This window comes from Monodelphis domestica, chromosome 4, assembly GCF_027887165.1.
Source record: "Monodelphis domestica isolate mMonDom1 chromosome 4, mMonDom1.pri, whole genome shotgun sequence".
Classification (NCBI taxonomy): Eukaryota; Metazoa; Chordata; class Mammalia; order Didelphimorphia; family Didelphidae; genus Monodelphis; species Monodelphis domestica.
In genome coordinates this window covers 3546760-3563020 of record NC_077230.1, presented here as the reverse complement: position 1 = coordinate 3563020, position 16261 = coordinate 3546760, and the positions used below count along the sequence as shown (strand labels likewise).

Below are 16261 nucleotides of genomic sequence, written 5' to 3'. Positions count from 1 at the left end.
GGAAACAATCTTCATTACAAAAACCTCTGATAAAGGTCTAATTACTCAAATTTATAAAGAGCTAAATCAATTGTACAAAAAAAAATTAAGCCATTTTCCAATTGATAAATGGGCAAGGAACATGAATAGGCAATTTTCAGACAAAGAAATCAAAACTATTAATAAGCACATGAAAAAGTGTTCTAAATCTCTTATAATCAGAGAGATGCAAATCAAAACAACTCTGAGGTATCACCTCACACCTAGCAGATTGGCTAACATGACAGCAAAGGAAAGTAATGAATGCTGGAGGGGATGTGGCAAAGTCAGGACATTAATGCATTACTGGTGGAGTTGTGAATTGATCCAACCATTCTGGAGGGCAATTTGGAACTATGCCCAAAAGGTGCTAAAAGACTGTCTGCCCTTTGATCCAGCCAAAGCACTGCTGAGTTTGTACCCCACAGAGATAATAAGGAAAAAGACATGTACAAAATTATTCATAGATGCGCCCTTTGTGGTGGCAAAAAATTGGAAAAGTATCTGTTGGTGATGGAATACTATTGTGCCCAAAGGAATAATACAGTGGAGGAATTCCATGTGAACTGGAATGACCTCCAGGAAGTGATGCAGAGTGAAAGGAACAGAACCAGGAGAACATTGTACAGAGACTGATATACTGTGGTACAATAGAATGTAATGGACTTCTCCATTAGTGGCAATGCAGTGATCCTGAACAACTCGGAGGGATCTACAAGAAAGATCACTATCCACATTCAGAGGAAAAACTGTGTGAGTAGAAACAGAGAAGAAAAACAACTGCTTGATTACATGGATCGAGGGGATGTGATTGGGGATGTAGACTCTAAATGATCATCCTGGTGCAAACATCAACATGGAAATAGATTTTGATCAATGACACATGTAATACCCAGTGAAATTGTGCGGCAGCTATGGAAGGGTGGGGTGAGTGATCGGAGGGAAAGAATGTGATTCTTGTAATCAAGGAATAATGTTCTAAATTGACTAAATTAATTAATTAAAAAAGTAAAGTATATATGGGACTCAGGAAAAAAACAACTAATCATATCCATATCAAGCTATGTGATCGATCATATGCTTTTCTTCTGCATTTTTGCTCCCGTTCTTTCTCTGGATGTGGATAGCATTCTTTCTCATAAGTTCCTCTGGATTTTTCTGGGTCATTGCATTGCTGCTAGAAGAAAAGTCAGTTACATTTGATTGTTCCACAGTGTATCCATCTGTGTACAATGTTCTCCTGATTCTGCTCCTTTCGCTCTGCATCAATTACTGGAGGTCTTTCCAGTTCACATGGAATTGCTCCAATTCATTATTCCTTTCAACACAATAATATTCCATCAACATCACATACCACAATTTTTTTTTAGCCATTCTCCAATTGGTGGACACCCTCCCCCCATTTTCCAATTTTTTGCCACCACAAACAGTACAGTTATAAATATTTTTATACAAATTTTCTTTTCCTTATTATCTCTTTGGGGCACAACCCAATAGTCATATGGCTGAGTCAAAGAGCATGCATTCTTTTAAAGCCCTTTGGGCATAATTCCAATTGTCCTTCAGAATGGTTACCCCAATTCACAACTCCACCAGCACCAATTTTGACACATCCCCTCCAACATTTATCACTTTCCTTTGCTGTTATGTTGGTCAGTCCACTAGGTGAAAGGTGGTACCACAGAGTTGTTTTAATTTGCCACTTTTTCATGTGCTTATTGATAGTTTTGATTTCATTGTGTGAAAACTGCCTATTCATGTCCCTTGACCATTTGTCAGTTGGAAAAGGGCTTGGTTTTTTTGTTGTTGTTGTAAATTTGACTTAGTTCCTTATATGTTTGAGAAATTAAACCTTTGTCAGAGTTTTCTTACAAAAAATGTAATCCCAGTTTGATGCTTTTCTTCTAATTTTGGTTGCATTGGTTTTGTTTGTACAAAAACTTTTAAATTTGAATCTTGAATCTGAAATTGAAATTAAATCTTGAATCTGTGTGTCACCCTGCCTCAAATGTGTTTCTTATAAATACCATATAATAGGATTGTTTTTTAATCCACTCTGCTATCTGCTTCCATTTAATGGGTGAATTCATCTCATTCAGTCAATGTTATGATTACTACTGTGCATTGCCCTCGATAGTATTATCCCCTTTAGATCCTGCTCTATTCCCTTTCATTCTGTTTCTCCTCACCAGTGTTTTGCTTCACCCCCTACCAATCCCCCCTCCTTTCAATTGCCATTCCCTTTCCTTGTCTTATTCCCCTTCTACTCCTCTGTAGGTTGATAGAACTGTATACCCAAATGAGTATACTCGTTTTTCTCTCTCTCAGCCAGTTACAATGAGAGTAAAGTTTAAAAATTGCCTGTCGCCATCCTTATCCTCTCCTCTCTGTATTGATTTTTCTTGCCTCTTTAAATTATATAATTTATTCCATTCTATCTCTCCTTTCCCTTTTCTCTCAGTGTGATCTGCTTTTTCAGGCCTTGATTGATTTTTACATGTCATTCATATGCATATACATCATATCATTCCATATTATCATATTTACATACACATCATATGTTGTATATCATCATATACATATTATCACAAACAGCTTACTTTTCCACTCAAAGTTATCGGTGGAAAGCTTTGAATTACTTTGGCCAATATGAATTGTGGTAGATAGATCACTGCCAGATGACTGGTCTCAGGGAAATTAGTTTTCTACAGGTAAATCCTCTCCCTGGATGCCAAAGATTTTCTCAATGAAAATTCTGACTGTCTAGGGAGAATCTCTTAGAGCAAAACTTCTCCTTCATTTTGGAATTGTAGGAACAGACAAAACCCACTCTCAGCTCAGATTATATCCAAGAAGGAAGTAAAGTAAAAGTTTCCGTTTTAGACTCCCATAATTCCTTGCTACTCAGAATCCTTTTCCTAGGGCTTTGCTTAAAATTCCCTTCTTTCCAATAACCCTAGAAAACCCTAACTAATTCCTACATTTGCCCTCTGAACATCTGACCAAATCTACAGTTTTGTCATAAGCTCACCACTATATAAATCCCCCTTATTTTAAACTATTCTATCTTACTTATCTAATCCCACAACAAACAGTTCTTATCTAAAACTTATCTAACTATTCCTCTCTAACACTACCTAACACTAAGAATTCGGGAATGAGGGATTTATAAAAAGAATTAAATAAAAGAAAACAAATATAAAAATTACAACAACAATAGCAAAACTCAGCAAACAGAATGTAACCAAAAACTGAAAAGATAAAGTTACAGATAATACAATATAACAAAGGCTTTTACATTAAAGAAAACTATCTATCCATACAAATAACTTATACAAAATATATCTTAAAACTCTTAGTTGAAACAATTGCAAAATAAAACTTTTCTTTATGCTATACCTTATAATAATACAGAAAACAAAACTGTTTACATAAAACTATAAACTAAATATTTTATCCTAACATCCTATCTTTGGAACCTGTAACTATACACATCTATTTTACAGATTTGTAGAAAAAAATTTCTGTACAAATTTACAAATATACACAGAATATAAGAATATAAATTTTTCACTTGTACAACTATTAACACTCAAATTTACATAAATATATAGGAATATACAAGAATATATAAAAATTTACACCAAATCTATAATATCTATACTTTTACACACCTATTTACACATTTATATAATTTATACTTATACATTTATACTATTTACATATTTACACACTCATTTACCCTACATTAAACTATAATACAATTCCTAGATACAAAATGTTTGCAAATATATAAAAATATTTTACAAATATGTATGTTTGTGTAAGAAAATCACTACCCTCTGATAATACTAAAAAATAAAACCCCCAAACAAAACAAAACATCTATATAATCTTATATGTATCCTGATGTTATTCCCAAGTGAAATATCCCAAATACATTTCATCCAGGTAAGGCCCCATAGAACTAATATGAATCACTTTTATTAATGTATCCAAAATGTATATGTTGGATGAAACTCTACTCACCAGCTTCATCTTCAGATATTCCTCTTCCCTTGTTGTCTGTTATCTCTCTATCTTCTTCCTCTTCCTTCCTCCTCCTTCTTTCAGTGCTATGATATGTACTGATGCATGTAACTATACTGAAATTGTGTTGTGTACAAAATGATATGAAACCTTTACAAATTCTTACAAATCAAACCAGAGCAATCCATTATCCTCTTCTGTAGTAGATCCTTAGGTTAAAAAAGTCTATTAGTTTTTCAATGTCCAGTCTGCTTTACTTCCTCTGTGATCCTTTCATGATGTCTTCTTTCTTCAGCCCTCTCCATCTGATCGGTTGTCCTATTCCCTGATCTTTTTGCCTGCAGACATGTTGTCTGATGATAATCTTTCAACTATCTCTCCATCTTCTTCTTCTTTTAGATCTCTGTATTCTTCTCCTCCTATCATTCTAGGAATATTTTTTTTAACATGAGAGCAATGGAACCATGACTCTTTTTCTTACACTTTTATTGAGGAAGGTGAAGTTAAAATTACATAAATGAACCAACCCATGATTGTTGTGGTGCTGATGTTTTATTAAAATTCTTTATGTAAACTGAGTCATCTGGATTGATATTATGTAATGAATAATCCAGAGGACCACTCTGAACTAATAGTTCCATATCCTTCAGTTCTCTAAATCTCTGTTGTAAGGAACTTATATAGGATGCTATCTGGATGTCATCCCCCAACATTGATGCATAGGCAGTTGTACAAGTCTTTACTTGCAAAGGTAGATGACCATAAAACATGTCAAATGGAGACACATATCAGTCCTTGATCTAGTATGGATATAGAATAACACCAGGGGTAAGATGTCTGGCCATTTCAGATGTGTCTTGCTACAAAATTTCCCTGTCATAGTCTTTATTTCTCTATTCAGTCTTTCTACTTGACCTGAATTTGTGGATGGTATGGAACATGAAACTTTGCTGAGATTCCCAAGTTCTCATACACTTGTTTTAGAATGCTACCTGTGAACTGGGCCCCAACGATACCATTTTTGGTTGCAACTTCTTTATCCTTTTGTGGTCTCCTACCACCTCCATAGTTCCCATTGCCTTATACTCTCCTGGGGATGTTTGCAGAACAGATTTAGAAGCCCCTGTGTCCATAAGACAATCATAAATCTGTTCCCCCAGTTTCAGAGTAACATGAGGCTCTGTGTTGCTCAGTGGGGAATGAGTTTGAATAATAGGATCCAGCACATCTGGATCAGAAAACTGCAGCCCTAGTTCCTGTCCATCACCTTCTACTTCCTCATTTACTTTTGCATCCTTGTCTTCCTCTGGTCCTCCAGTATTATCATTTTGCCAGGATTTTGGATTTTTGTGACTCACTCCATCTTCCATTGGTCTCTACATTTCCATTGCCCACATTTACATTTTCATTATTATCTATATTATTTTCTGCATTATTTCCTCATTAATTTCATTATTTACATTAGTTCATTATTATATCATTTTTACATTCTTTTAATCCTGATATCATTAATATCTTTTCCACAATCATTATCTAAACTTAATTTAATCATACCATCCTTTTTATACCTTTATGCTGAGCAGCTTCCCTTTTAGTAAATCAAACTAATTTTTACAATTAGAGGCCTTAGGACTATCGTTATTGACAAGATGGTACCTCAAATCATAAAAGTAGAAAAGTTGGGAATAGGGGAGTATGGAGGGATTAGCATATCCCTTTGGCAAGTCATTTGGCTTCTCATTCAGGTTCCTCATCTGTAAAATAGGATAATAGAAGCTACCTCAGGGTTATTGGGTGTTATTATTGATGCTACCTACTATTATTATTTTAAAATAAAAAATGTGCTATTTAAATAAATGTTTGGTTTAACTAGTAGAAAAGTTGGCCAGAGCCTGGCTCTGGCAGAAGACACTGCCCACAAAGGCAGATAGATTTAGGTTTTTTTAAGAAAAATTTTATTTGAGATTGGGATCTTAGATAAAGTTATAAGCTATTATAGGATTCCTCTCGCTTTCCTCCTTTTTATTTCCTATCCATATTTTCCTAATAATAAACTAAGTGTTTTGTGTTTAAGATACTGCTCTCCTGACTTTGGTTCAAATTCCTATCCCATAAATTTAACCCTTCACAGCCTGGCAAGCCAGGTAGGAATTTGATTAATCTATTGATCTTCTATTCTTTCCAATATTAGGAAATGCATAGGATTATAACCATAAATGGTACAGGTAGTGAACGAGGTGGTGAAAACTCCCAATTCCTGGGACCTTCACTGAGATTTCAAATCTCAGTTTTTGATTGTCTCCAGTTAGTACGACTTATGGAATATTTGTGCTGTCTGCATTGTTTCAAGGGTACTATCTATATCAAGTATTTAGTTTAATCCTTACTAAGAAAAGGAAACAACTAAAAGAGAGATTAGTGTAGACTAGAGTTGTATATTGTGAAGATTATATCTCACCATTGACTACAACTACTGCCTACCAAACTCAAACTATCTCTAAAGTTGAAGATAGTATTTCACCATTGACTAAAACTATTACACAACAAAATGAAACTATCTCTCGCTTGATGCAAACTAACTCTCCTAATGTTTCTGATTCTTCCACCAAGACTGCTAAAACTAAAACTGAAAAGAAGATACAAACTCTAATCTATTCCCTTTAAGAGAAGTACCAACTTTTAATTCAAAGAAGAGGGTGTTCATAAATATTAGGCACCACAAACCATTTACCCCTCAGGATATGGAAGGATTTAAATGCAACATTCCTTCCTTTGAGGAGGGAGCCCATAGCTGTGATTAAAAAGCTAGAGAAGATATATGCAGGTAATTTGATTCAACCTGGATTGATTTTGAATATTTTCGAGATGAGTTACTAACTAAAAGAGAAAAGGATAAAGTTATCAAGCTAACCAATGAGGAGTGGGGTGCAGCTCACTGGCCTGAGAATGACCCTCATTGGGCATTAATGATGAAAAAGACTATGAGAGATTATGTCATGCTAGGGAGGCAGTTCTGAATGCAATGAAAGCATGTTCAGATAGACCTGGTACTTGGCAAAAATGGAAAATTTAAAGCAAGTGATAGAAAATCCTTCTTAGTTCATGGACAAACTGATAGAACTGGAAGGAAGATACGTAGACACTGACTTAACAAGAGACAATTAGACAAGTGAGAAGGCAGTTTGTAAAAAATCGTTGCAAAGTAGTCGAGGACTATTTCAAAACCAGTTGTCCTAACTGGAATTAAAGAGAGTGTTTATAATGGGTATGAAATGAAAGATGTTGATGATAGTGATTTGGTGGATGCGGTAAGGAGATAAAAGCATTAAAGTGAAAAATTGATAAAACTTGAAAAAGGTGATATAGTTTTGGAGTAGCTATGGCTCCAATGCAAGAATATACAACCCAAAGAGAATATATGAACCAGAGACCAAGGTGCTACTTGTGTGGAAAAAGGGGACACCTGATGATAAATTGCAGATGCTGGAATCAAATATTCAGCAATTTTAGAAATAATAGTGGGAACTTTAGGAATAACTATTCTAGGAACAACTATACTAGAAATAATAATAACAGAAACAACTTCCAAAATAAGAATTTTGAAAATCATGGGAATTATAAACAGTAACCAAAGTGAGGCAAATGACTTGTTGCAATATATTTGTAATGGGGTATGTCCACACAATAGCCAAAATGTAAATCCTCATCAAGAGGAATCTCAGAGAGGTGTACATGGTCCTTTATGAAGGTTTGCCAGGGAATAAGGGATTTTGGAATCAAATAAGTGAAACATTAGATTTCCTACACCCAGAAATAATTTCACCACTTATCCCAGTCCATTCTCCCCTTGATAGCAATGAACCACATGTAACACTGAAAGTAATGTTATATGATTGTCTTCTAGATACTGAGGTATCAAGATCTGTGCTAATGAGTATACCTGATCCCAATTGCAATTTTATTGGTTCTATTAGTATCGTCAGTGTCTGGAACACCTTCAGAAGTCCAAAAGCTTTCACCACAAATGGTGTCTGTTGGACCTTTATCCGTGGAGCATTTGTTCCTGCTAATGCCTAACTCCCTTAGGAATTTGTTAGGGAGATCTGTTGTGTAAATTAAGAGCCACAATAATATGTACTCAGGACAGTGATATTACAACACTAGAACTACCTGAAGAATCTTTAAATTTGTTCCTAGAACTCTTTAGATAATCGGGAGGTGGATAAAACTCCAACCTTCAAAATACCAAGAGACATACCTGAGGCTCTATGGGCTATACCTTCTACAGATGTAGGCTTGCTGAAATCAGCGGTTCTGGTTCAAATTAGAACGAGAGGTGGTCTACCTCTGTCTATACTGCAATATCCACTATCAAAAGAAGCAATCAAAGGAAATTCCCCAATGATAAATTTCTTAAGTCAAAAAGAAAGTAAGTCCCTGCAAATCAGAATATAATACACCTATTATGCCTATTGAAAAAACCAAAATTAGATGAAAATGAAAAACAAGTTTATAGATTTGTCGAAGATTTAAGTGTTGATCAATACCCACCTCAGGGGGGTTAATATAAGGTGCATATTAAGTTCTTGTTTATTTTTAGAGGTTTATTAATGTGCATATAAGATTTTTATTTTTTGTGCATAGTAACTATAAGGTATATTTGGATTAATATCTTTAGGTTTTTATTTCCATAGAATGTAAGGTTTTATTTATGTATAGTATTAATTTTGTGATTATGCAACTGCAAATATTTGTAATTATATATTATTTGAGACTTGCATGTTGCAAGAATTGTTTTGCTTTTTTCCTTTCTCTCTTCACTTTTCCCTGTTTATAATATAGAGTATAGGAGTTTTGGTTGAAAAGATCCACTGGGGTCTCCCAATGGATCTCATAGGGGGTATGTTGAGTTTTTCTTAATTTCCTTTTGCAAAAAGATTTCTGAGTTAAAAGCTCAACTGCTGTGCAAATTGTCAGTTGGTGACAATTAGAAGGGTGTGACTGAGAGCTAGTCAGTTTTGGCTGACAGTTGGAAAGGGCTGTTTGTCTCGGGTCTCCTAAGGAAAGGAGTGTGTGGCTTGATCCCTCTGGGATTGTGAGTTTTCAAACTGACAGCTGGAGATTGAGGATTTAAGGCCTTAACAATTATCTTGAGTAGATATAGTGGGCAAATTATTAGAGTAGAAAAGTTAGGCTGGAGCCTGGCTCTGGCAGACGACACTGCCCATGAAGACAATTAAGATTGAGGGTTTTTAAAAGTTAGGGTTGGATATTGATATAGCTATAAGCTATTATGAGCTTATTCTCACTTTCCTCCTTTCTATTTCCTATCCACATTTTCCTAATAATAAACCAAGTGTTTTTAAGAAACAGCTCTCCCGACTTTTGTTCAACCTGCTACCCCCAACATTTAACCCTTCACAATCCTTAGCTACTCATCTTCTATCCACTATGCCCTACTACCTCTTCAATTTAAAGTGTTTTAACCCTCACCTTTCAATCCTGAATCATTACTGTGCATTGGTTCTAAGTCAGAAGAACAGTAAGGGATAGGCAATCAGGATCAAGTGACTTGCTCAGTGTCACACAGATAAAGGCAGTGTCTGAAGTCAAATTCAAATCCAGAACTTCTCATCTCTAAGCCTGGCTCTCAAACCACTGAGCCTCCTAACTGCCCACAGTATTAATATATTTTTGACAGCCCATTAGAAAGGATCATGTACAAAATTTAACATTAAAAAGAAACCAAAATGTCTTGTGTTAAAATTTAATACATGGGTTACAAAACCAAAATTCTTTTATAATCAAGATTTTATTAGTTCTTGTTTGGTCATCAGTACATATACACTATAACTAATTTGTACATTTAAAAAAATGCTAGAAAAAAATCTAAAAAAATTATGTAGTTGTAATCCTTTTCTAAATGGTTTTTCCAGTGGCTTTCTTACTAAGTTTGAAGGCAACTCTCCCTAAAGAGGTTATCAAATACCAATATCCCAAATATGGATAGAGAATTACATCTTTTACAAAATTCCACTAATTCTGTATTTGATAAAAGTACACTCATTATATACATTTCCCAACTTTTACGGTACATAAACTAAGTTACTAGAAAAAAATAGTACCACAACTACCCAAAGATGACAGTGTCACAGATAGCACACAATTCTGAAAGGAAGATCCAACACCAGGGTGGTTTTATTTAGGAAAAAATTGTACCGAAAGATAAGATGGAAAACAGATGAATTCAAATAAGATCTTTAAAATTCATGGTCAAAATTCCAAATGGCCACCTATGCTTCATTTAATGATGTAAAAACTGCTTATGGAATGTTAAACCTATGCACAAGACAGCGAACACCTTCCTAATCAACATTCTATTAATTTCTGGCCACATTAAAACAAAATACCAAACCAACAACCAGTACGTGATTTCACCTCTTTAAATAGGATTCTAAATAAAGTCGCTTTAGATTGGCTTACATTTATCTAAATGTTTTAAAAAATTAATGTGATGAGGTGGGGTTGCCTCCTTAAAAATGTGTTTCTAGAGCTACTAAAAAACTGGCATTTACAAAATAGTTGATAAAAATATTCCTCTGAATTGTACAAGAAGGGAGGTAACAGGGACAACTGTCAAAAGACTTGGTATAAGATGTTATTCAGATTTGGTTTCTTTCTCTCCTGCTGAATCAGAGACTGGGCCCTGGAAAGAATATAAAACACAAACATTATAAATTGCTCATTATGTTTCATATAGCCCATAGAACCAGGATGCATTTGCTGTAATATTTCCAACCAATTAGTGGTATGGATAAAATCAAAATGTTAAGAGATATTTCTAACTGGATGTTGCAAAAACACTGCAATCTCCTAACAGATAAAACCAGTCATCCTCTTTTCTCCCAAACACGCCCGTACACCAAGATTTGCGGTCTGTCAAAGGCTACCATCCTTCTAGCCTTCAAGGTTTATAATCCCAAGCCATCTTTTACTCATCCTCCTCCCTCACCCCACAGAACCACAGCTTGCCATTTGTGCCTTCGCCTTTATTTGCATCTCCACCTTCGATCCAGCCTTCACCACCTATAGATCTCCTGCCTCAAACAACCGCCTGCTCCAATCCATCTCTATAGCTGCCAAAATGACTTTCTTTAGGGCTAGACCTGACCCATCATTTCCCTGCCCCAACCGATGCCAGCCCCTCCTCAGAGACGGACAACGCTGGCTTTCAAAGCCCGCCACAACTTAGCCTCAACCCAGTTTCCTGGCAGATCCCCTCCTGCCCTTTTCATTCTTCCCACAAGGCACCCCAACTGTGTGTCTGGAATCCTCATCCCTCCCTTCCTTCAAGATGCAGCTCAAGTCTCACTTTCTAAGGAGGCCCAGCCGGTCACGTCCAACCTCTGTAAGGACGGCGTGTTTACTTCCATCTAGTCTCCTCATGTTACATACACCTGGACCTTGTGTTCAAGAGAATCCAAAGTTTTTAGATGGATGAGTGCAGTACTTGCCAGAGTTCAAATCTTAGCTCTGCCACTGACCACTGACATGCACTTGGGCTTCCTCAACTGTAAGATGACGGGGCCAGCCTACATGTTCTCTTCTGCCTCTAGTCTAGGCACGCACACTGGTGAAATGATGTCCAGATGCAAATAATCCTGGCTCAGGAACCAAAAATCTTAGACCAGCTGTACTTGAGGCCGTAATGTCACAAAGACCAAAAACTACAATGCTGAAATTATAGTGGGGACAGAGTTTACTAACCAAAAAGATCGCCATCACATGACAAAGAATAAGTACTGACCTCTTCGTTTTTAGTTTCTCCATTTTCTGTAGGCACGTCTTCTTTATTCTCTTCTTGGTTAGTCACTTCTGCTGGCTTTCCTTTTGCTCCTTTCTTTCCTTTTGTGTGAACTTTTTTGTCCTCTGATTTATCCTACAAACATGTTAAAAACAGTGCTTTGTATATTAATAAATCCTCCTAGGTATTGTTCCTCAAAACGCAGTTTCTATACTGCATATGAATCTGAATTACATAATAAACCTCCCATGAGCAAAAAAATCTTTTTCCTGATCACATTAAGTTCTTAGTAAATGTAAAATATTTAAATATTTTTTGTATAAAATATTAATTTTTTTACCACAAAATTTTTACCCAAAGCATATATAAAAAATGAATACCAACTGTTAAAACCTCCAGTCAGTAGGAGGTAGAATTGGGTTGATGAATTCTAATCAACGTCCCTGCTCCTCCCCTCCCCACCTCTTTCAGAAGATAAATCAATAATATCTATTTTTTAAAAAAGCCAATCTTCAAGAATGCTTTTATCGGGGGCAGCTGGGTAGCTCAGTGGATTGAGAGTCAGACCTAGAGATGGGAGGTCCTAGGTTCAAATCTGGCCTCAGACACTTCCCAGCTGTATGACCCTGGGCAAGTCACTTGACCCCCATTGCCTATCCCTGACCACTCTTCTGCCTTGGAGCCAATACACAGTATTGACTCCTAGACAGAAGGTGAGGGTTTTTTAATTAAAAAAAAAAATAAAAAAGAATGCTTTTATCACCAATTCTTTTCATTTTGGGGGAGGGGGAGACACTCATTTACTTAAAATCTCTTTAAAATAAAATTGGCACTGGAACAGCTAACATGAAAAATAATTCACTTTATATTATATTTTTTTCAAATCAAAATTAGCTATGGCTAATGAGTGGAGATAAGATAATGTTTCACATTCTCCAAATTATCCAAGTTTAATGAGTGAACCATCTAAGAATTTCATGTAAATCATCCACACACACCAGTGAAATGTCCCCCAAAAGATAAGAATTCTTTCTTAGGCATCCTCTTACATCCAAATGAAGGTTTTTGGGTGGACAAATTCAACACCGCCACAGGAAGAAAAGAAACAAGTTCTGAGTTTATACACTAGTGTAAGTTGATATGGAAAACGATCCATCACTAAACACTTCATGATTCCATGTGTGTGTTTTATTGTGTTTTTTTGGGCAAAGGTACTACAGTGGTTTGTCATTTCCTTACAGGTTAAGTGACTTGCACAGGGTCACAAGCTAGTGTCTGAGGCAGAATCTGAATTTGAGACTTCACTTCAGGCCCAACCCCAGAGCCACCAAGTCATTTTAGAAAATTGTTTAAAAATACTATTAGACTTGGAAGCTATATTAAACTTAAGTACATAAAGTTTACTGAACACTAATCACGTAGTTTTAAAAGGAAAAGGACTATAATTCTTTCTTTTTAAAGCAGCGCTACAAAGCCAGAACCACATGAGAAAAATACATTTGATTGCCTAAGAGGATGACCAATGAGTATCACATCCTGACCGATGAAATGTCTGGGTGACTTGCGCAGCCACCTTGAAACACGAAGAGCACTTTACATACGTTATCGCATGTGCCTCACAATAGCTATGCTAAGACAGTACTTTAGGTATTCTTTGAGGAGGAAAATAAAGTTCAAGGAAGTTTAGAAGATGTAAACCAGCTCTTAAGTCTCGCACGTCTGCTGATAATACCAGGCAGCTTTTCACATAAAACAACTGCACGGTCATTCGAAACAGATTTGTCAAAATTGGCGAGTGAAGGCTGGTGTCCATTAGAAGAGAACATTTAAAACAAAAACTGGCAGCGTTTTCCTCAAAGAAAATACAAAGGACGTCCCAAACATGTGCATCCCTAAAAGCTAAGTGGTGACTCTTCTCAAGAAGCTGATGTCAAAATACCACTTTCAATAAGAAGTGAACGTAAAATAGAGGGAAAAAACGAATACTTTTCAGCTTATGAAAATTTACTGGTATTTCTAAAACGGAAATGGACATTACAGCTGGGTTACAAGCCTGTCAGAACAAAATGATCTGTTGGTAACGTTCAATACTACTTTACGGGGCCTTAAAAGCCATCATTGGTTAATCATACTTAATCTGTTTGCACCGGTTAAGACCTCAAGCAAAGTATTTTTAGCACAATACAATCTTAAGAATTTTACACAAAGTCCTATTTACCTAAATTTCAAAAGTACAGAAGAAAAATTTTGAGTCAAAAAATTATTTTTACTAAAACTTAACAATGTTGGCAAACGAGAGTGAAATACTAGTAGTGATTTACAGTTAAATTTGCACATAATCCAAAAATGTTTTAAAAAAACCCCCTTAAGTTCAGACATCTAGTAAAGTCGATCCATCAATTTATAGCAATTCTAAATTCTTCCACTCTATCTGGGCTCTTCGGAAGATGAACGCATTTCTGAACTTCCTTGGCTGTTTGCTTTGAGAGGACACAAAATATGGCAGGCCCCGTGAACGTCCCCTGCTGCCTCTGGAATAAAGCTTATCAAGATTCTCTGGCCCGTTGGCTTTTCCAGCCCCCAAAGCACCTAGAGAGGCATGGCATTACAAACAGCTTCCTTCTGGCCCCCGAGAGCCTATCTAGGGACAAGGGGCAACATTCAAAAACGACTAATGTCCGCCACTAAAGGAACATCTAGATGTGATTAAGTGTGGCAGAGCTGGGCAGCACCAAGACTTCAAACGGCGGTCCAGAGAACGAACGTCAAGTGCTTAGTTCCAAAGAACTCCTGATGAAAACGCGCCCTTTGATCACACTACCGGAGAGGTCTAGGGGTCTGCCTTTTGAGAGCTGCGGAGCCTGGCTGGGCGGGAGTGGGGAGAGAAATGGACAAGGAAAAATCCCAGAGGGCCATTGAAGCAGCCCCTCCCCCACGTCTAGGTCGGCTCACACACACCGTCTCACCTTCCCGGGGGCCTTTTTGGGCTTGGGTTCGGCCTTTGCAAGGACTGGTTTCTGGAAAACAAAAGGACCCCCAAACATTATTTCATTGTCTGACCCAGAACAGGAAACAGGCCGCGAAGGGGTCAGACTCGCTTTACTTACGGCGGACAATCTTGCCGACCTCCTCTTGGGCTTCAGGAAACACAAGAAGCAAAGTTAGTGCGTGGGTGGTGCAAGTCCCCAAGACCCAGGTCTGGAAATGAAAACAGCCTTACCTCCTCCCGTCCGTCCCCTTCCGCGGAGCTGACCTAAGCAAAGAGGGGAACAGTTAATCTTAAAGCACCGAATGAATGAAAAGCCCCGATTCCTGCTCCGACTGGCACTCCAAACTTCAGCCCCACCGAGGCGGACCTCTCCAGGCCGATCGCGAAAGGCGGACGGAGGAACGAGGATCCTCCCGCTGTCTGCCCGCAGCCAGATTCCCCAACCCGGACTACAAGGGCAGCCAGCGGAGAAGTACACTTGGGGCTGCGGCGTGGAGGGGCGAAAATGGAGGGAGGCGGTGGCGGGCAGCAGCGTTCACTCTCCCGCGGAGCCACAGTAAGGGAGGCTCCAGGTCGTGCCTGCACGGAAGGGATGACAAGGCCTTTCCCCCAACTTCAGGCTTTGGGTGCACATGCTCGCGGGCCGTTTCCTCCATTAAACGGGAGCTCAGCGGGCACGCACGGACCCAGGCTGCCTGCACTCCACAGAAAGACTAGAACACAGGAGCCCTGTCAATGCCCGACTTGCCTCCCCCCCGCAGCGAGCCCCAGGGAGTCGGCCCAACGTAGGGGTGCCCCGGGCTCCATCCGCCATCTCGGAAAGTTCTCGCCACTTTAGCGGTGCGTCCCGAAGGCTTCCCAGGAGCCGCAGACTGGGCTGATGACGCGTGTCAGGTCGGCGCTCGCAGCGGCAGCACCCGGGGTTCAGTGCACTCACCTTCCTCTTGGGCATCTCGGCTGCGAGCGGGGATCAGCTCGGTCCCTCTCCTCAGACACGGGCGAGTACCAGCGCGAGCGACTTGGGTCTGGGGTCGGAGGGAAAGGGCCCTGGCTGGGAACCTTCTTTTCAAGCAGGGATTCTGGGCCTCGACGCTCCTCCCCCCGCCGCTGGGCTGCTAGGACCCACAGCAGGAGCAGTCTAAAAACTAGATGGAACCGGATTGGAATCCCGCCCCCCCTTCTCCATCTCCCTCTTCCCGCTGGCCCAGGCCATTCTCCGCCACAGCCAATTGGCTGCGACTGCCCATCTCCTGCTGTTCAAACGCCGACAGAGACCTGGCATAGGCTGAAAGTACAGTCACTCGAAACCTTTGCTCCACCCCCTTCACCCTCCCATTCTATTCCTTAGCGTCCACTTTTTCTTCTTCCGGGAGCTTGGAACCGGAGGAGGAAGCCGGGCCCACCGGCCGGCCCCCCGCCCT

General features: G+C 38.6%; 1 protein-coding gene across 1 annotated transcript; it reads right to left on the bottom strand.

The window, feature by feature from the left end:
- Window positions 1-9840: 9840 nt before the first annotated feature.
- Window positions 9841-15917, bottom strand: HMGN1 (high mobility group nucleosome binding domain 1). Its single transcript, XM_001362757.5, has 6 exons — window positions 15778-15917; window positions 15072-15104; window positions 14959-14988; window positions 14818-14868; window positions 11855-11986; window positions 9841-10753 (listed from the first exon to the last, which is right to left on the bottom strand). Exons 1-6 carry the CDS (start codon window positions 15790-15792, stop codon window positions 10706-10708), a joined length of 309 nt encoding a protein of 102 aa, XP_001362794.1. The 5' UTR covers window positions 15793-15917; the 3' UTR covers window positions 9841-10705.
- Window positions 15918-16261: the final 344 nt, after the last annotated feature.